Source organism: Symphalangus syndactylus, chromosome 5 (assembly GCF_028878055.3).
Source record: "Symphalangus syndactylus isolate Jambi chromosome 5, NHGRI_mSymSyn1-v2.1_pri, whole genome shotgun sequence".
Taxonomy (NCBI): Eukaryota; Metazoa; Chordata; class Mammalia; order Primates; family Hylobatidae; genus Symphalangus; species Symphalangus syndactylus.
In genome coordinates this window covers 147,432,016-147,453,627 of record NC_072427.2, presented here as the reverse complement: position 1 = coordinate 147,453,627, position 21,612 = coordinate 147,432,016, and the positions used below count along the sequence as shown (strand labels likewise).

At 44.4% G+C, this 21,612-nt stretch overlaps 2 protein-coding genes and 1 long non-coding RNA gene across 5 annotated transcripts in view; 2 read left to right on the top strand and 1 right to left on the bottom strand.

Moving 5' to 3' along the window:
- Window positions 1-7,527, bottom strand: part of CD163 (CD163 molecule) — a 134,938-nt gene extending 127,411 nt beyond the window's left edge. The window contains exons 1-2 of one of the 3 annotated variants that reach the window (XM_063639692.1): window positions 7,278-7,527; window positions 6,800-6,974 (exon numbers count right to left, since the gene is read on the bottom strand). The gene's annotated coding sequence lies outside the window, so the exon portion shown is untranslated. Of the gene's footprint in view, window positions 1-6,469; window positions 6,581-6,799; window positions 7,045-7,277 lie in introns of those variants that run through there. The other 2 variants (XM_063639690.1, XM_055280790.2) reach the window with 2 other exon arrangements.
- LOC129483435 (translationally-controlled tumor protein-like) lies at window positions 2,779-3,614 on the top strand. The gene has a single exon (XM_055280794.2). The coding sequence runs from the start codon at window positions 2,888-2,890 to the stop codon at window positions 3,404-3,406; it is 519 nt and encodes a 172-aa protein (XP_055136769.1). The 5' UTR covers window positions 2,779-2,887; the 3' UTR covers window positions 3,407-3,614.
- LOC129483437 (uncharacterized) lies at window positions 6,581-16,364 on the top strand. Its single transcript, XR_008658047.2, has 3 exons — window positions 6,581-6,722; window positions 10,079-10,252; window positions 16,102-16,364. It is a non-coding gene; the product is annotated as an uncharacterized lncRNA (long non-coding RNA).
- The last annotated feature ends 5,248 nt before the right edge of the window (window positions 16,365-21,612 follow it).

Sequence of the window (21,612 nt, the reverse complement as noted above, 5' to 3'; positions counted from 1 at the left end):
TGCATTCTTTCAGCCTAGGAGCCCTTCAGCTCCCACATCACAGCCAGAACCCAACCCCTAGCATCTGCAGGAGGGAGCACCATCAGGTCCTGGTATCCCAGAACAGCAGCCTGCAGCTCAGTAATGCCAAGCTGGGATCTGTGGTCAGCACCTAAACAGGGGAGAAGCCCACACTCTCAGAAAACTGTGAAGGCTGAGTTTAACAGGTTTGTGGGCTGGCATGGGACCTAGCTGTGCCTCCCTCCACAGGGCTGGTCTAGTAAAGGTGTGGCCTATTTCCTGATCAGACCTCTCCCCAAGAGAGCCCCATGGCCAGAACGACCTATCAACTGTAGGATATAATCAATTCCTCTTCAAATGTTTTAGCCTGTCAATTGTTAAGTACAATTAGTTCTGAGATCCTCTCCAAAGAACCAATGTATCAGTATGTTCAGCTCCCCTGTTCTTTGATCTGCATTTTAAAGTTTAAGTTCCTCATTCTCTTCATCTCCTTGCCCCTAGTTTCAGTAAACAACACCCTCCTATCCTCTATCACCTGCTCCATCCTGAGTCACCTCTGGTCACCTGCTCCATCCTAAGTCACCCTTAGTCACCTACTCCATCCTGAGTCACCCCAGTCACCTGCTCTGACCTGAGTCATCCTGAGTCACCTGTTCTGTAAGCATCCTTCCTGCCAAACTACTCACCCTGCCACTCTGGCTCATATCCCTGCTCTCTTTAAAATAGCCATTCAGAATTAGCTTAGACTGTGCAGTCCAACCTTAGCCAACAGGGAACAACAAAGCAATAGGGGCTAAGGGATAAGAACCCCTTCCCCTCCCTTGTTCAATATGATCATCACCATGGGACCTAGTAAACAGATTCTCCAAGGTCAATGCAAAAAAAAATATCTTAAAGGCAGCTAGAGAGAAGGGCCAGGTTATGTACAGAGGAAGCTTCATCAGGCAGCAGCAGACTTCTCAGGAGAAACCTTACACATCAGAAGAGACTGGGGACATACTTTCAACATCATTGAAGAAAAGAAATTTGAACAAAAACTTTTATTGTGTAATTGCTTTATAGTGCCTGTGGGTTATGTGCTTAAGTGTGCTATTATGGTAGTAGGTGTTATTCTTTCAAATCTATGTTTAGCACTTTCTTAAGAACCTCCTCTAAGGCTGGTCCAGTTGAAATGTATTCCCTCAGCACTTACTTGTCTGAGAAGGATTTTATTTCTCGGATATAAAGGAGAAATAAAATCCTTCTCAGACAAGTAAGTGCTGAGGGAATACATTTCAACTGGACCAGTCTTAGAGGAGGTTCTTAAGAAAGTGCTAAACATAGATTTGAAAGAATAACACCTACTACCATAATAGCACACTTAAGCACATAACCCACAGGCACCATAAAGCAATTACACAATGAAGTCTACATAACGACCAGCTAACAATATGATGACAGGATCAAAATCACACATTTCAATAGTAACTTTAAATATAAGTGGGGTAAATGACCCATTTAAAAGACCCAGAGTGGCAGACTGGATAAAAAGACATGACCCAACCATCTGTTGTCTTCAAGGGACCCATCTCACATGTAACAATACCCAACAACCACAGAATGTACATTCCCCTTATCTGCAAACGGAACAAATTCTAAGATCAACCACACTTGACTGGTCATAAAGCAACCCTCAATACGTTTAAAAAAATTGAAATCATACCAAGCAAAATATCAGAAAACAGTGCAATAAAAGTAGAAATTAATATCAAGAAGATCTCTCAAAAATACACAAATGCATGGAAGTTAAACAACTTACACCTGAATAACTACTAGATGAACATCAAAATTAAGGCAGAAATTTTTTAAATTCTTTGAAATTATTGAAAATAGGGACAAAACTTACCGAAATCTCTGGGATGCAGCCAAAACAGTGTTAAGAGGAAAGGTTATGGACCTAAATGCCTTAATAAAGTAGCTAGAAATGTTTCAAAGTAACAATCTAACTTTGCACATAAAGTCCTGGGAAAAGAAGAACAAACCAACTCCAAACTAGAAGAAAAGAAATAACTAAAATTAAAGAAGAATTTAATGAAATTTAGACACAAAAATTTATACGAAAAGAATCAATGAAACCAAGAGCTGTTTCTTCAAAAAAATCAAATGAAATGCATATGAATATGATATGAAATGAATATGAAATTTCATTTAAATTTCATTTCATAAATTTCGCCCCCTAGCTGGATTAACAACAACAGCAACAAGAAAGAAGATCCAGTGGCCAGGTGCGTTGGCTCACACCTGTAATCCCAGCACTTTGGGAGGCCGAGGCAGGCAGATCACGAGGTCAGGAGATCGAGACCATCCTGGCTAACACAGCGAAACCCTGACTCTACTAAAAATACCAAAAATTAGCCAGGCACGGTGGCAGGCACCTGTAGTCCCAGCTACTCGGGAGCCTGAGGCAAGAGAATGGCGTGAACCTGGGAGACAGAGGTTGCAGTGAGCTGAAATCACGCCACTGCACTCCAGCCTGGGCGACGGAGCGAGACTCTGTCTCAAAAAAAAAAAAAAAAAGAAGAAGATCCAGATAAGAACAATCAAAAACAAAAACGGTGATATTACCACCGATCCCACAAAAGATCCTCAAAGATTATTATGAACAACTCTGTCAAACAAATTACAAAATCTAGAGGAAATAAATTCCTGGAAGTGTACGATCTCCCAAGATAGAATCAAGAAGATGCTAAAACCCTAAATAGACCAATATCAACTTCTAAAATTGAATTAGTAGCTTTTCCGCCCGCTCCCCCCTCCCCCAGAGCGCTGCTCCGGCTGCACCGCGCTCGCTCAGAGTTTCAGGCTCGTGCTAAGCCAGCGCCGCCGTCGTCTCCCTTCAGTCGCCATCATGATTATCTACCGGGACCTCATCAGCCACGATGAGATGTTCTCCGACATCTACAAGATCCGGGAGATCGCGGACGGGCTGTGCCTGGAGATGGAGGGGAAGATGGTCAGTAGGACAGAAGGTAACATTGATGACTCGCTCATTGGTGGAAATGCCTCCGCTGAAGGTCCCGAGGGCGAAGGTACCGAAAGCACAGTAATCACTGGTGTCGATATTGTCATGAACCATCACCTGCAGGAAACAAGTTTCACAAAAGAAGCCTACAAGAAGTACATCAAAGATTACATGAAATCAATCAAAGGGAAACTCGAAGAACAGAGACCAGAAAGAGTAAAACCTTTTATGACAGGGGCTGCAGAACAAATCAAGCACATCTTTGCTAATTTCAAAAACTACCAGTTCTTTATTGGTGAAAACATGAATCCAGATGGCATGGTTGCTCTATTGGACTACCGTGAGGATGGTGTGACCCCATATATGATTTTCTTTAAGGATGGTTTAGAAATGGAAAAATGTTAACAAATCTGGCAATTATTTTGGATCTATCACCTGTCATCATAACTGGCTTCTACTTGTCATCCACACAACACCAGGACTTAAGACAAATGGGACTGATGTCATCTTGAGCTCTTCATTTATTTTGACCGTGATTTATTTGGAGTGGAGGCATTGTTTTTAAGAAAAACATGTCATGTAGGTTGTCTGAAAATAAAATGCATTTAAACTCGTTAAAAAAAATAAATAAATAAGATAAAAATAAATAAATAAATAAAATTGAATTAGTAATAAATAACCTATTAACAACAGCAAAAAAGTCTTGAGCAGATGGATTCACAAATTCTACTAGACATACAAACAAGAACTGATACTTAACCCACTGAAACTATTCCAAAAAATTGAGGAGGAGGTGCTTCTCACTAACTCATTCTACGAAGCCAGCATTAGCCTGAAACCAAAGTCTAGCAGAGACGAAACAAAGACAGAAACTTCAGACCAATATCACTCATGAATATAGATGCAAAACTCTTCAACAAAAGATTAGCAAATTGAATCCAGAAGCACACCAAAAAGTTAATACACCACAATCAAGTAGGCTTTATACTTGGGATGCAAAGCTCACTTAACATATGCAAATCAATAAACATGTTTGATTCTCACATAAACAGAATCAAAAGCAAAAACCATATCATCATATTAATAAATGCAGAAAAATTCTCAATAAAATCCAACATCCCTTTATGACAAAACCCTCAACACACTAGGCATAGAAGAAACATACCCCCAAAATAATAAGAGCTATCTATGACAAGCCCACAGCCAACATTATACTAATTGGGCAAAAGGTTGAACCATTGCCCTTGAGAACTAGAACAAGACAAGGATGCCCATTCTCGCCACTCACATTAAACATAGTATTGGAAGTCTTAGCCAGAGCAATCAGACAAGAGAAAGAAATGAAAAGGCTTCCAAATAGGAAAGAAAAAAGTCAAACTATCTCTCTTCACTGGCAATATAATTCCATACTTGGAAAATCATAAAGATTCTGCCAAAAGGCTCCTAGAATTGATAGACAACTTCAGTAAAGTTTCAGGATTAAAAAAAATCAGTGTAGAAAAATCAGGAGAATGTCTGTACACCAACAACATCCAGGCTGAGAATCCAATCAAGAATACAATCCTACTTAAAATAATCACAAAGAAAATTACATATCTAGGAATACAGCTAACCAAGGATGTGAAAGATCTCTCCAAGGACAACTACAAGACACTGCAGAAAAAATCAGTGATGGCGCAAATAAATGGAAAAACATTCCATGCTCATGGACTGGAAGAATAAATACTGTAAACATGACCATATTTGCCCAAAGCAATGTACAGATTCAAGATATTCCTATCAAGCTAACAACATCATTCTTCACAGAATTACAAAATACTAATCTAAAACTCATATTGAATCAAAAAAGATCCTGAATAGCCAAAGCAATCCTAAGCAAAAGGAACAATGCCAGAGGCATTAAACTATCCAACTTCAAAATATACTATAGGCCGGGCGCGGTGGCTCACGCTTGTAATCCCAGCACTTTGGGAGGCCGAGGCGGGCGGATCACGAGGTCAGGAGATCGAGACCAACCTGGCTAACACGGTGAAACCCCATCTCTACTAAAAATACAAAAAATTAGCGGGGCGTGTTGGCGGGCGCCTGTAGTCCCAGCTACTCGGGAGGCTGAGGCAGGAGAATGGCATGAACCCGGGAGGCGGAGCTTGCAGTGAGCTGAGATCGCGCCACTGCACTCCAGCCTGGGGGACAGAGCAAGACTCTGTCTCAAAATAAATAAATAAATAAATACATTTTCTTCTTCCTAGTGTTAGTGATGAGAAATTGGAAGTCAATATAATTGTATTTCCTTTCAGTATTATGTGTTTTTCCACTCTGAAGTTTAGATGAAGATTTACGTTTTAGCTAAATCCTGAAAATTTCTCATCTATTGTTGTTATAATTATTATTGATTGTACTCTACTCCATTTAATATTTCTATAACTTGGATGCATATTAAAATTTCTGTATATGTATCCTCCATATCTCTTTTACATTCTTTGTCATTATTCCCCTTTTACTGTATTTTGGGAGAATTACTTATTTAGGTCTCTCAGGTCAAAATTTTTCGGCGTTATCCATTCTGTTCTTCACCTACTATCTTAAGGGTTTTCTTTCTATTTTCATAGGGCAAATTTTTATTTTTATAATCTATGGCTTTTAAAAATTAATAAAATATCGTTTTAATTTCTCTTTGAATATATTACTTATACTTATTTTCTATATATTCTCTGTTTTTTAAAACATGTTTCCTTGAGTGCAAAGTATTTCATTTGTTGTACTTATTGTTTTCAGGGTCTTGCAAACCAAAAATGAAGATTTCTTCCTTCTCAGGGGAATCAAGGAAGAAGCCTCTCACTCAATTATGAGCCCCCAAAGCTGAAATTCTATTTAAGCCATTCCCTGCATTTTCTACATGAGAAAATAAATTATTTTCATGTGCCATATCACTACCAAAAATAAATATTAAATACAGTTCCATTATGCACGTGGTGTGTTAGTGCTCTTTAACATTTAATAATCTACTACTACTGTACATAATCATATGAATGCATATACGTAATTGTACGTGGAAGAATATACCCCATGCATGTCAAGTGCAAGTGCCTGGGCCAGGCAATTTCCAAAGCACCTCTTCAGGTAGTCAGTTTCCATCCTGGGGCCCAAGTTCAATTTGCAGGGTTTTTTTGTTATGGTTTCGTTTTTGGGTTTTTTATGTTGCCGCTGTTTGTTTTGAGACAGGTCTCACCATCCTGGCTGGAGTATAGTGGCGCGATTTTGTGTTGTTGTTGTTGTTGTTTTGTTGTTTTTAGATGGAGTCTCGCTCTGTCGCCCGGGCTGGAGTGTAGTGGCGCGATCTCTCCTCACTGCAACCTCCGCCCCCCAGGTTCAAAGGATTCTCCTGCCTCAGCCTCTCGAGTAGCTGGGACTACAGGCGTGAGCCACCGCACACAGCCCCCATGTTCCAGCCTTGATTCTGCCTCTTACTAGCTGTGTGATCTTCAGCAAGTCACTCAGTCTCTCCGAACCTCGGTTTCCTCATCCGTCAGTCCCGCTTCCTCTTTGCTGCGCGCGCTCTCGTTGCCTGGCAACGGGAGGCGACGCCCGGATTGAGAGAGAGTAAGTGGGTGCATTGGGTGAGCGCCCACGACAGAGGCGGTTTTGACCGTTGGGCACTGTCAGTTGCTTAGGACTCGCCTGGGTCTCCAGTCAGCGGCCGGAGGCGACTCCCGGATTAAGCGTAAGTGCGTGCGTTGGGTGCGCGCCCACCACAGAGGCGGTTTTGACCGTTGGGCCGTGTGAGTTGCTAGGACTCACCTGGGTCTCCAGTCAGTGCCGGGCTGCTGCCGCCGCCGCTGCCGTCCCCGCTGCTGCCGCCGCTGCCGCCCCGGCTGCCGCCGCCGCCGCCGCCGCCGCTGCCGTCCCCGCTGCTGCCGTCCCCGCTGCTGCTGCTCCTCGCGCTCTCCTCCTCTGTGGAGAGCGCCGCGGGCACCTGCAAGACAGGGGGCGCCCCTTCCACAAACCCGAGTAGGAAAACCAACCAACCGAAGGGCTCCAGGTGGAGCGTTGCCAGATGCAATACAGTAACGCATGCGCAGTCAACTTTGAATTTCAGATAAACGAGTTACTTTTGAGTACAAAGATAGTATCATACAAAGTTATTCGTTGGTTATCTGAAATTCAGGGTTACGTGGGAGTGCTGTGTTTATTTGCTGAGTCTGGCACCCCGGCCCGGGCCGCCTCCCTGTCCACTCTGGCTGGGTCACCCAGGCGTGGGCAAGGAGCCTCCTTCTACCTCCTGTGGCAACTTCTTCAGGCTGGAGGCAGCTGTTTCTGTGGAAAGGGGCTTTCGTATGTTGAGCCAAGATGCCTATTGGTGTATGTGAAAAATAACACTACTAGGCCGGGCACGGTGGCTCACGCCTGTAATCCCAGAACTTTGGGAGGCCGAGGCGGGCAGATCACAAGGTCAAGAGATCGAGACCATCTTGGCCAACATGGTGAAACTCCGTCTCTACTAAAAATACAAAAATTAGCTGGGCGTAGTGGCGAGCACCTATAGTCCCAGCTACTTGGGAGACTGAGGCAGAAGACTCGCTTGAACCCGGGGGGCGGAGGTGGCAATGAACCGAGATCGTGCCATTGCACTCCAGCCTGGCGACAGAGCGAGATTCCGTCTCAAAAAATGAAGAAGAAGAAGAAAAGAAGAAGAAGAAGAAGACGACTTAAAACAGGAAAGATGGGTTATTCTCGTCGTTCATGGACAGGAAACAAGTGCTCAGGGAGATGACAAGCCTTGCACACTTCCCACTGACATGCTCAGAATTCCCACACGGAACCTCGACTTGGCCCAACCCTTAGGCCGGAAGTTTTCCCGTTAGGGATAATGGTCCCCTTCTCATATTCATCTTTCCGGAGCAGCAGCAGGAGTCTGTTCCCATTTTTATGTTATTTCACTTCAAGTGACATTGAGATGTCTATGCAGTGTTTTTGTCTTTGGAGTATATCAAACTGAAGAAATACAGTGAAGATACTGTGTTCCAAAGTCAGATGTAATAATACTTTCCTCTGTGTGGTTGAGACAGCAATGCCAACTCGATAGGGAATTAGGCTTATTTGTGCCACTTTGTTTTCAGTTTTAATAACTGTATTTACATATACATGCATGCACCTTCCTTTCTCTGCTGCTTTGTATTCCTTTCCGCAGTACAAAAGATGGCATACTGTGTGCAATTTCTGCACGTTGCTCTCTTCACTTCACCCTGTGTCCTTGAGTTCACACTCGAGAGCTTCCGCATTCGCTTGTATATCTGCATAATAATCCATTGTGTTGCTCTGCCTCATTAGTCCTGAATTTGATGAATATTCAGATGGGGCTCCGGTTTTACTATTGTAAATAATGGTGCAAATAACCATGTGCATCTGCCATTTCCTATTTTTGCAAGCATATCTTTGAGACAGGATCCAAGAAGTGAGATTGGTGGTCAAAGGATAAACGCGTGATTTTGTAGATTTTGCCAAATTCCCCTCCATAGGAGTTATATCATTTTGTTCTTTCACGGCCACCATATGACAGAAGAGCGGTACTGGAGCCTATGAACCTCAGGATGTCAATGTTTCTGAAATTTTATGCAAATATTAGGTACATTTGTCCAGGGATAGGTCTCGATGCGCTGGCATTCTGTCCTCTGTAATTGCCATGCTCATTCCTGTATCAGGGCCCTTCCTCATACCTGGAAGGCTCTTCTCTTCTTTGTCTTGTTAGTTTTCTGTTCTTTCAGTAAATTTAAACTGAGCTCAAATGTCACCCCTCAGAAAAGCTTTAATTCACTTCCCTGACCTGTTCAGATCTCCTTTTTTTGGTTTAATTTTAAACACAGGGGTTCATGTGCATGTTTGTTACATGGGTATACAGCTAATGAGGGGATGAGGCTTCTAGTGTACTCATCACCCAAATATTGAACATTGTAATCAATCGGCAATTTTTCAACCTCTACCCTCCCCACTTGAGGGTCCCCAGTGTCTTTATTTCTGTCTTTATGCCCATGTGTACCCATTGTCAAGCTCCCACTTTTTTTGTTTGTTTTTGTTTTTTGTTTTTTGGTTTTTTTTTGAGACAGAGTCTCCCTCTGTCGCCCAGGCTGGAGTTTAGTGGCGCGATCTCGGCTCACTATAAGCTCTGCCCCCCGGGGTTCACGCCATTCTCCTGCCTCAGCCTCCCGAGTAGCTGGGACTACAGGTGCCCGCCATCACGCCCGGCTAATTTTTTGTCTCAAAAAAAAAAAAAAAAAAATTACCAGTATTCTTGGCAGGTCCATCTAAAATAGGATTCACTGCCTCCAACACTCTCTAGCCTTTTACTTTGCTTTGCTTTTACTTTACTTTAGTTTTACTTTGCTTACTACAACAATATCTATCATGAAAGTTGATATCAAATGATAATTTAGCTGATACAATTTTTGTTGAGCCTCTAACTCTAAATGAGAAAATAAAGCCTAAAGTTCATAGTGCAGCTAATGACCATTTGATATTTTCTCTGTGAAAGTTTGCTAATCAGCTGAATAATTTTTCTCCTATAGGAATAGCAATAATTATAGTGGCTCATGTAAAATATGCTCATGTATCAACATCCATTTCTACTGTAAATATATAATGAGCTTTGTGTTAGTCTGCTTGCATTGCTATAAAAGAATACCCGAGGCTGGGTAATTTATAAAGAAAAGGGGTTAAGTTGACTTATACTTCTACAGGCTGTGCATGAAGCATAGTGCCAGCATCTGCTTCTGACGAGGGCTTCAGGAAGTTTACAATCATGGTGGAAGGCAAAGGGGAGACAGTGTGCCACATGGTGAGAGTGGGAGCAAGAGAGATGCTAGACTCTTAAACAATAAGCTCTTGTGTGAACTAACAGAGTGAGAACTCATTACTTCATGAGGGATCTACCCACATGACCCAAACACCTCCAAATAATACAGGAATTATTAAGAAATAATTTTTAGGCCGCTAGAAACGGTAAAGGTTCTCAGTGGAAATTTTCCTGTAATAAGCAACCCCCAAACCATTTTTTTCTAACAGAAAGGCAGCTTGAAAAACCAGGCCGGCAAGCTTTGATACGCAAATGCCGGCGATTAGAAACTAGGTCCACCCAACATGGCCAACAGGACAAGTGCCACCCTCTCCTCCTGGTCACTACATGTGCCAAGTGTCATGATTGCCTCCAGATAACTCAGGATATCATGGTGACCTGTATTTACATATTAAAGGACTAAGGTAGGAATGCCAGGTTTTTCACGGGCTATGTGAATGACACGCCTGGTCAAACCAATCTCCTGGGCCCTATGCAAATTAGACACCTCCTCCTCCAGCCTCCTACTATAACAAACTACCCTGCCACACACGGGGTTTCTCTCTCGGAGCGCCCCTCCCTCTGTCTCTGTACTGGGAAGCCTCTTCCTTCTTTCTTGCTTATTAAACTCTCCACTCCTTAAAACCACTCTACATGTGTCCATGTCGCTTTATTTAAAACGATGCTAGACCAAGGACCCTGCTGTTCCTCCATTCATCAGAGCAGTATCATTTTGGTTCCATTGACCGGGAATTTATTCATTGGAGTGGTGACTATGGAGCGAGCCCCAACCTCAAATCTCTCCTTCAATTTCAAGGCTCTGTTCTTACTATCCTGTTGCAAAACTTTCCTTATTTCTCTATCCGCGGTCTCTTACTCTCTCTCTCTCTCTCTCTCTGAAAAGTGCAGGGATTTTTACAGTTCAGTGAAACAGTTCTGCTAGGAAAGATGGCAAACACAACAGGCAGTAACTTAACAAGCCCGCTCTCTCTGTGGGTGCGCTGGTGAGCATATAGTATTTCTAAGCCAACAGCGCCACCTAGTGGAAGTAGAAATCCTCTTCAGGAGGCACATTTTTTACGGTAACACTGAACTTCCTTTTGCACCGCTAGAAATCAGGCTCTAAGCTACTTCTGCGAACCGGAAAGTTCTGCCTTCAGCAGTTAGAGGTAGTATGTCCTCGACCGGGCATAGTGGCTTACGCCTGTAATCCCAACACTTTGGGAGGCCAAAGCGGGTGGATCACGAGGTCAGGAGTTCGAGACCAGCCTGGCCAATATGGTGAAACCCCGTCTCTACTAAACACACAAAAATTAGCTGGGCGTGGTAGTGCACACCTGCGGTCCCAGCTGCTCGGGAGGCTGAGGCTGTTGAATTGCTTGAAACGGGAAAGCAGAGGTTGCAGTGAGCTGACATCGCATCACTGCACTCCAGCCTGGGTGACAGAGTGAGATTGTCTCAGAAAGAAGTAATATGTCTGCTGCCAAATTTTAGTCTCTATATTGTCCCATAAGCAGGAAAATGGCCGTTCTGTCCCTACGTTCTTTTAAGACATCTAGTCTGTTTCCTGTTAAAATGGTATAATTAGTAGGGAGATTTTAAGTTCAGAAGTTAACCAGAACCATTTTTCTGAGGGTAAATGCTTTGGCATGGGCCATAATAGCAGGCAGTCTAGCACATTGCCTCTGCTGAAAGAGCCTTGCCCAGAAACAACACAGTCTCTCCAAAGATCAATTTCTCGGGGAGCCAGGTAGGTCACATAGGTTTAAGAAGTCAAACGGAATCACACAAGGCAGATAAGCTAAGGTTGCGTGGGTAAAGCGTGGTTAGTCCCATCACTTAGTTCATCTGGTCCCATGGCTTGGAGGACCATGCCTACAACCATGGGTGGCACATTTAACAGGGTGCCAGGACCCCGGAACCAGGGAAGGAAAACAGGAGGACACTCCACTGTCTTATTTTCCATCGGGGGTCACAGGGAAACAAAGCAGATTAAAAGGACACTTTTATTCTTGCTTCTCTTTCTAGATGGGTAACAGATTATCTTCAGCTTGCACCCCTCTGGAGTGCACTGAGACACTGAAACTTCCTTAACCTCAGGACATTAAAGAAAAGAGCAACTCATTTTATTTTGCACAACGGCATGGCATTTTTACTAAAACTTTGCAAGCATTGTAAGATCAACCCAGCTCTTTTAGCAATCATATCAGGCAGGCTCATGGAAAATAGTTCCCCAAAATTAGAAAAGAAACTTCCAGAGGACCCATCTGAAGATCCCCCTTGTTTGGGGGCCCCTTCAAGTTCCCTTCTCATTACAGCCCCTTAGGCCTGTAAATAAAGGGAGACTTAGGACAATTTTCTCACAACCCTGGTATATAAAACCTTTCCAGGCCGGGTGCTCACGCCTGTAATCCTAACACTTTGGGAGGCCGGGGCGGGCAGATCACAAGGTCAAGAGATCGAGACCATCCTGGTCAACATGGTGAAACCCCATCTCTACTAAAAATACAAAAATTAGCAGGGCGTTATGGCGTGTGCCTGTAATCCCAGCTACTCGGGAGGCTGAGGCAGGAGAATCGCTTGAACCCAGGATGTGGAGGCTGCAGTGAAGCAAGATCACAGCACTGAACTCCAGCCTGGCAATAGAGTGAGACTCCGTCTCAAAAATAAGCTTTCCAAACTTTAACTCAGGTATTTCACCTCACATGGAAGGATGTTATGTTGCTCCTAAGTCAGACCCTCACTGCAGCTGAAAAGCAGGCAGCTCTGATTTTGGAGATTAGAAACATATCTCCTACAATACACTAAAAGGGAAAAAAGCAGATAAGGAAACAAGAAATAGCAGAAATACCATTCCCAAATGAGGGAAAGCAGTTTCCCTTGACGACCCTATATTGGGACCCCAATAACTCAGGAGATGAATGGAAAAGGAAGCTCTTTTTTAAGTGTGCATGAGAGGGCCTATGGAAAACTAGGGCCAAACCTCTCATTTACTGTAAACTGTCCATGATAAACAAAAAGCCAGATGAGAATCCTGTAGCCTTCATGGAAAGGCTGACAGAGGCACTAATAGAACACTCCTCTATCCCCTGATTCAGTCAAGGCACAGCTAATTCTAAAGGACAAGTTTATTAGACAGGCAGCTGCCAATATTAAAAGGAAACTACAAAAGCAACCTATAGCACCACATAGCACCTTAGAGAACTTCCTGAAAGTGGCCACTTTGGTCTTTTGTAATAAGAACCACGAGGAGGCCAAAAAGAAAGAGAATGGTCAGAAGAACAGAGACTCTAGCAGCAGCTTTGCAGGCTTGCAAAGTCCAGGATCCCAGAGGTGCATCGCTAGTGTGTCCGGAATCAGTGGCTTCTTGGTCTCACTGACTTCAAGAATGAAGCTGCAGACCCTCACAGTGAGTGTTACAGTTCTAAACGCAGCATGTTCGGAGTTTGTTTCTTCTGATAGTTTGGATGTGTTCAGTTTTTTTCTTCTGGTGGGTTCGTGGTCTTGCTGGCTCAGGAGTGAAGCTGCAGACCCTCACCGTGTTACAGCTCATCATGGCAGCATGGATCCAAAGTGTGAGCAGCAACAAGGTTTGTTGCAAAGATCAAAAGAACAAAGCTTCCACAGCCCAGGAAGACACTGTAATGGATTGCCACTGCTAGCTCGGGCAGCCTGCTTTTATTCTTTTATCTGGCCCCACCCACGTCCTGCTGATTGGTAGAGCCGAGTGGTCTGTTTTGACAGGGCGCTGATTGGTGCATTTACCATCCCTGAGCTAGACATAAAAGTCCTCCACATGGCCATCAGATCAGTGAGATACAGAGTATCCACACAAAGGTTCTGCAAGGCCCTACCAGAGCAGCCAGACACAGAGTGTTGATTGGTGCATCCGCAAACCTCAAATTAGACACGGGGTGCTGATTGGTGTGTTTACAATCTCTGAGCAAGACATAAGGTTCTCCACATCTCCACCAGACTCAGGAGCACAGCTGGCTTCACCCAGTGGATCCCGCACCGGGGCCGCAGGTGGAACTGCCGGCCAGTCCCGCTCCGTGCGCTCGCACTCCTCAGCCTTTGGGTGGTTGATGGGACTGGGCACTGTGGAGCAGGGGGTGGCGCTCGTCGGGGAGGCTTGGGCCGCACAGGAGCCCATGGAGAGGGTGGGAGGCTCAGGCATGGCGGGCTGCACGTCCCGAGCCCTGCCCCGCGGGAAGGCAGCTAAGGTCCGGTGAGAAATCCAGCGCAGTGCGGGTGGATCAGCACTGCTGGGGGACCCAGTACACCCTCTGCAGCCTCTGGCCTGGGTGCTAAGCGCCTCACTGCCCAGGGCCAGCAGGGCCGGCCGACTGCTCCGAGTGGGGGGCCCGCCAAGTCCACGCCCACCCGGAACTCCAGCCGGCCCGTAAGCGCCGCGCGCAGCCGCGGTTCCCGCTCGCGCCTCTCCTTCCACACCTCCCTGCAAGCTGAGGGAGCCGGCTCCCGCCTTGGCCAGCCCAGAAAGGGGCTCCCAGAGTGCACTGGTGGGCTGAAGGGCTCCTCAAGTGCCGCCAAAGTGGGAGCCCAGGCAGAGGAGGCGCCGAGGGCCGTGAGGACTGCCAGCACACTGTCACCTCTCACCAGTTGCTATCAGTGTGGCAGGCCAGGGCATGTTAAGAAAGAATGCCCATACAGCAAGCCAAAGCCACCTCAACCCTCCCAGCCTGTGGCAGAGACCACAGGAGATGGAACTGCCCCCAGACATGGAGGTCACTGGGTTCAGAACCAGTCTTACAGATGAGCCAGCAGAACTGGATCCCGGGGCTCAAACTCCAGCTTCAGCGGCTCAAGCTGCCATTACAGCACAGGAGCCCCGGGTGATTCTGGAAATTAAAAGAAGGAAAGTAGACCTCCTTCTAAACACTCAGCCAGTTTCTCTTTTTTCTCCTCTCTAATCCAGGCCTCCCCTCTTCCCATAGCACAACCAGAAGGGGCATCTTAGGAAAAATTCTGATCCAGTATTTTTCTCAACCTCAGTTGACACATGCTTCCAAGCCATTATCACGACAGCTCGCTAATCAGAAAAGGCTCCAAGTTAACCCTAGGAAATAATTTAACTGTTTACACTCCACATAATGTGGCAGGATTACTGTCCTCTAGGGGGAGCTCTTAGCCAACAACAGCCAGTAAAGCAAGAAGTACATAAGGCAGGATAAGCAGTAGTCACTCTGAATAACGTCTCTCTCCCCAGGCACAGGCGCTCAATTAGCTGAGCTAACAGCTCTTACAAGCACACTTGGATTAAGCAAGGGAAAGGTAGCTAACATTTATACTAACTCCAAGTATGCTTCCTTGGTTCTCCATGCTCATGCTGCCATTTGAAAGAAAAGACATTTTCGGCCAGGCGGGGGCTCACTCCTGTTATCCCAACACTTTGGGAGGCCGAGGCGGGCGGATCACGAGGTCAGGGGATCGAGACCATCCTGGCTAACATGATGAAACCCCGTCTCTACTAAAAATACAAAAAATTAGCCAGGCGTGGTGGCAGGCGCCTGTAATCCCAGCTACCTGGGAGACTGAGACCGAGAATGGCATGAACCCGGGAGGCGGAGCTTGCAGTGAGCCGAGATCGTGCCACTGCAGTCCAGCCTGGGCGACAGAGCGAGACTTCGTCTCAAAAAAAAAAAGAAAGAAAGAAAAGACATTTTCTTACCATTAATAGATCCCCTATAAAAAATCACTAGGAAATTAGCAGGTTATCTTCAGTTTTTCTTCCACAAGAAATAGCAGGAATGCATTGTAAGGAACATCAAAAGGGAACAAATGAGGTAGCCAAAGGAAATAGGTTAGCTGATCAGGCAGTTAAAGTTAAGTCAGAGGCAAGGAAGCCTCAAGCCGTTAACGCACTTAAGCCCCTTCTAATCTAAGAAGGCTCCAAAAGAAAAATTAAACCTCAGTATTCCCCTGCAGAAATAAATAGGCCACTTCTCAAGGACATACTTCCCTGCCCTGAGGAAGGCTACAGTCTGGCAAACTCCATTTGCCAGCCTCCAGCCAATGTCCTTAAAATCCTTCACCAAGCTTTTCACTTGGGAAAGGATAAAACTTATCAGTGTGCTCAGAGATTGTTTTCAGGCAGGAAACCTCTAAATTGGTTAAGCATGTAACCTCTCTAGCTCACTTCCAAGAAGAAATAACACAACTAACAGAAGTCCAACCCCAGGAAACAGAACCACCTTTATTTAACCCAGGAAATCTGGTGTTAGTGAAAACTCTCATCTCTGTCTCCCTCCCTAAGCCAAGCTGGGAAAGGTCCTACACTGTTCTTCTTTCAACCCCATTGGCAGTAAAATTTACAAGAATCAACTCCTGACTTCCACATTCAAGTCAAAGCCTGAACAGCTGAGGGAGCAACCCCTGACAGCCCAGAGGAATGTACTGCCAATATCAATGTGGAGAAATAAAAGATCTTAAACTGAAAATCATAAAAGATGGGTAACTGAGTGAGGGCTACTCCTACTCATCGGATACTTTTTATTATTTCTGCCTTTCCTCTCGAAATCTGCCACCAAATATTAAAACTCCTTTTAAGGCATATTTGCAGCGAGATTTCATTATACATGGGATTGCATTTGTAACTTTGTAGATCCCCAAAGGGAAATGTTATATCTTGGCAAGTAAAGATTTAAACGAAAATTATTTACTATGCCATTCTTGTGAGAAATGTTATAGTTACACCACTATTTGCAATGGAACTATACACCATGGCACCCACAATGCGGAATTTTGGTTGTAAAATTCTAATTGTTGTAATATTTTGCCTGATTATCTTCCTTATCTTAGGATTAATAATTGCAGGAAAGATTTAGTCAAGGTTATTTTGCTTACAGCAGGAGTGATAGTTACGGATAAGAAGCAAGCATAAGGCTGGGCGCGATGGCTCATGCCTGTAATCTCAGCACTTTGGGAAGCCGAGGCAGGTGGATCACCTGAGGTCGGGAGTTCAAGACCAGCCTGACCAACATGGAGAAACCCCATCTCTGTTAAAAAATACAAAATTAGACAGGTGTGGTGGCACATGCCTGTAATCCCAGCTATGCGGGAGGCTGAGGCAGGAGAATCGCTTGATCCTGGGAGGAGGAGGTTGTGGTGAGCCGAGATCGCGCCATTGCGCTCCAGCTTGGACAACAAGAGTGAAACTCCATATCAAAAAAAAAAAAAAAAGCAAGCATGAAAGTATAAAAATTTTACTATCATTAAGTTTGATATGACTTTTTACTGAAATTGGTAATAGGATGCACTCTAAACTATTAAAAGAAGTTTATAAAGAAAGGGATTTTATATAAGGAAGGATTTTGTATGGCAAATTCTTGTCCTAAAAGGAAATGACTGGTTGTTTACAGGAAGGATGTTTAGGACAAGTCAGAGAGTTTGAGTGTGTTGTAAGAGGGTCTGTGAAAGTCACGAAAGAATTTACTAATTAAAGGAAAGGAATTGCCAAGATTAATGCTAAAGTTATTTTAGCCACCCAATATCATACTTCTCCCAATCATATTGCAACTCATAAAAATGGCCTATGCCTAAAATTATTCTCTAATGGGAAGTCAAGGAGAAAATGTATGCTTTTCTCAAGGAAAACGTTACTTTTATATTGAAGTCTCTTGTATGTACAACGACATCTAGTGGAGGAAATGTGGTATTGCAATCGTTTGGTGTAACTCACAGATCTGAAACTCAGTTATGGTCTACGGGTTTCCCTGTAACGGTGGTCATCTTAATACTCATATTCTAACCCTCTATTTTAAACCTTCTTGTAAAATTTATCTCTTTTCACCTAGAAGCAATCAAACCCCAAACAATGCTGCGAGAACAGCCACCCATGGACACACCATTCTTCCTAGAATACGTAGATCAACCTCAGGAGGAGGACCACCTGCTGTCCCTCACATGACGGGCCTTTTCAACAGGAAGTAGCCAGAAAGAATTGTCGTCCAACACCCCTTAACAGCAGTTAGGTTTACTTCTCTTGAGGCAGGGAATAATACAGGAGTTATTAGGAAATAATTTTTAGGCCACTAGAAAGAGTAAAACTTCTCAGTGGAAATTTTCCTGTAATGAGAAGCAACCCCCAAACCATTTCTTTTCTAACAGGCAGCTTGAAAAACCAGGCCGGTTGGCCGGGCGCGGTGGCTCACGCTTGTAATCCCAGCACTTTGGGAGGCCGAGGTGGGCGAATCACGAGGTCAGGAGATCGAGACCACGGTGAAACCCCGTCTCTACTAAAAATACAAAAAATTAGCCGGGCATGGTGGCGGGCGCCTGTAGTCCCAGCTACTCGGAGAGGCTGAGGCAGGAGAATGGCGTGAACCCGGGAGGCAGAGCTTACAGTGAGCCGAGATTGCGCCACTGCACTCCAGCCTGGGCGACAGAGCAAGACTCCGTCTCAAAAAAAAAGAAAAGAAAAAAAGAAAAACCAGGCCGGCAAGCTTTGATATGCAAATGCAAGTGATTAGAAACTAGGTCCACCCAACATGGCCAGCATGGCAATTCCCTCCCTCTTCTCATTGTCACATGTGCCAAGTGTCATGGCCACCTCCGGATAACTCACACGTGCTCAGGACATCTTGGTGGCCTGCATTTGCATATTAAAGGGCTAAGGTGGGAGTGCCAGGGTTTTTTGTGGGCTACTTGAATGACTCACCTGGTCAAACCAATCTCCTGGGCCATATACAAATCAGACACCTCCTCCTCCGCCTCCTAATAGAAACAGCTACTTCTCTACCCCACACGAGGTTTCTCTCTTGGAGCCTCACTCCGTCTGTCTCTGTACAGGAGAGCTTCTTCCTTCTTTCCTGCCTATTAAACTCTCCACTCCTTAAAACCACTCCATGTGTCTCCGTGTTGTTTTATCTAAATTGGCAGGAGACCAAAGACCCTGGTGTTCCTCCATTCATCAGAGCCATATCACCATTAGGGCCCACCTCCAACATTGGGACTCACATTTCACCATGAGATTTGGAGGGAACAAATATCCAAACCGTATCAGGCTTATACAGTGAATCTTAAGAAACCAATAGATATCATGGTTTAGACTATTCCTATTAACCAAATATGTTACGTGTGAAACTCTTCTACATCTGAGTAAAATAACAATATTAACTTCTGTAAGAGAAAGAATCAGAATACAACATTGATATAAAATTGAGTCTCCTCTTCTCGTGGGATAAAACAGCAGTATTAAGGTTATGTTTGTGAATAGCACAGGTATAGTAATATCAATGGTAAAACTGGAAGAGAAAGTAGCAAAAGCACAGCTGTAATTAATGCAGATCAAATAAATGATGATTTTTGACATTGAGATATAGTTTGTGGTTGTGTATTAATAATTGTTGTGATAAAATTAGTAGCACCTAACATTGATGAAATACCTGCTAAGTGTAATGAGAAAATGGTTTGATCTACAGAGGCTCCTCCCTGGGCTAAATTTCCAGCTAAAAGTGCTGTTTTAAAGCTTTAAAATGATTCTACTTCCATAGTTTGCTACATGAGTGATACATGTATTGCTGTGATAAGAACATAGATTGTAATTCCCCCTCCCTGCAAAAGTGTTATGTCACACCTCATCAGACCACATATGTGAGTAACTGACCTCAACTGCTAGACTCCAAAATACATATAAACCCAAGATTTTGACAGACACTTTGACAGCTCAGACTGTGACCTTAGTTAGTTACACAGAAGGCATTTTTATGGTGGACCTTGCCCCCTGATCTGTGCTTGCAGCTTGATCTTTCAAGCTGTTTCTTTGTTAGAAAGGAATTCTACCAAGGACGTGTCCTAGCTATCTGCCTAACTGGTTCTTTTCACTCTCTTCTCTCATTAGTAAATTTATTATTTATTTATTTATGGTTTTTTTGAGATGGAGTTTCACTCTTGTCCCACAGGCTGGAGTGCAATGGTGCAATCTTGGCTCACTGCAACCTCCGCCTCCCAGGTTCAAGCGATTCTCCTCTGCCTGAGCTTCCTGAGTAGCTGGGATTACAGGCGTGCACCACCACGCCCAGCTAATTTTTGTATTTTTAGCAGAGACGGGGTTTCACCATGTTGGCCAGGCTGGTCTCGAACTCCTGACCTCAAGCGATCTGCCCTCCTAGACCTCCCAAAGTGCTAGGATTACAGGCATGAGCCACTGCGCCCAGCCTCATTAGTAGATTTAATATTATTATAAAGGAGTTATAAATTAGAATTGCTGTTATTCAGCTTATATGAGTAATTGATGACTACACTAACAGTTTTTTGTAATTGTGTCTGATTTAGCCCTTCTCATCCTCCTAGCAGTGGTTAATATTATGTTCAGGTTTGAGAAAGAAAATGGGCCGGGCACGGTGGCTCACGCTTGTAATCCCAGCACTTTGGGAGGCCGAGGCGGGTGGATCATGAGGTCAGGAGATCGAGACCATGGTGAAACCCCGTGTCTACTAAAAATACAAAAAAAAAAAAATTAGCCGGGTGTGGTGGCGGGCGCCTGTAGTCCCAGCTATTCGGAGAGGCTGAGGCAGGAGAATGGCGTGAACCCGGGAGGCAGAGCTTGCAGTGAGCCGAGATTGTGCCACTGCACTCCAGCCTGGGCGACAGAGCGAGACTCCGTCTCAAAAAAAAAAAAAAAAAGAGAAAGAAAATGAACATTTTATCTGAGGAATGTGAGCTCCTTTAAATTATCAAGCCCAGAGGAAGATTTAAAATGTGACAGCAGGCCAGGCGCGGTGGCTCATGCCTGTAATCCCAGCACATTGGGAGGCCGAGGCGGGCAGACCATGAGATCAGGAGATCGAGATCATCCTGGCTAACATGGTGAAAACTCTCTCTACTAAAAATACAAAAAATTAGTCGGGCATGGTGGCGGGCACCTGTAGTCCCAGCTACTCTGGAGGCTGATGCAGGAGAATCGCTTGGACCCGGAAGGCAGAGGTTGCAGTGAGCCCGAGATTGTGCCACTGCACTCCAGCCTGGGTGACAGAGTGAGACTCTGTCTCAAAAAAAAAAAAAACTTAAAAAAAAAAATGTGACAGCAATCACATCTCACTCTCTGCTTGAGCTAATTACCTCTTAAAGCCCCTTGCAACATGGGCTCTATCTAGACTGACACCAAGCAGCCACCAAATGCCCTGTGCTGGACACCATGTGTAGCCAATCACTAACCAATATTATTTCTGTAAACCAATGAGAATTCCTATCAAACAACTTCCGCAGGCAAGTCGTGCAATGTCTCTGCAGGTCTCCGAAGCTCTCACAGAGAAGGTAGCTCCTCTCTGCATCTGGTCATCCAATCCTCTATAAATCACCTGTATGTCTTACGATATTCTAATTAAGAAACAAATAAAAATAGATGCTACTACTTTGTCTTTTGTTTCCCTCTAGCTGTGTCTTCAGAAATTGGTTCCATGTAATTATTTTTCTGAAAACAGAGAAAGCCCCTACAGGGAAAATCCAAGATGGCTTCCAGTGATTTTCATGTCCTGAGTTTCAAATCCTTGTGTATAAGTCCCCTCTTACTCTGAATCATGGCTGGCCTGTGTGACGAATAGAATACTGCAGAAGAAATAGGGTGTGATTCCAAGGTGAAGTCATCAAAGTCATGGAAATTTCCAACTTGGTCTCTCTTAGATCGCTTGCTCTGGGCCAGGTATGGTGGCTCACACGTAATCCCAGCACTTTGGGAGGCCGAGGCTGGTGGATCACTTCAGTCCAGGACTTTGAGACCAGCCTGGGCAACATGGCAAAACTCCATCTCTACAGGAAATTTTTCAAA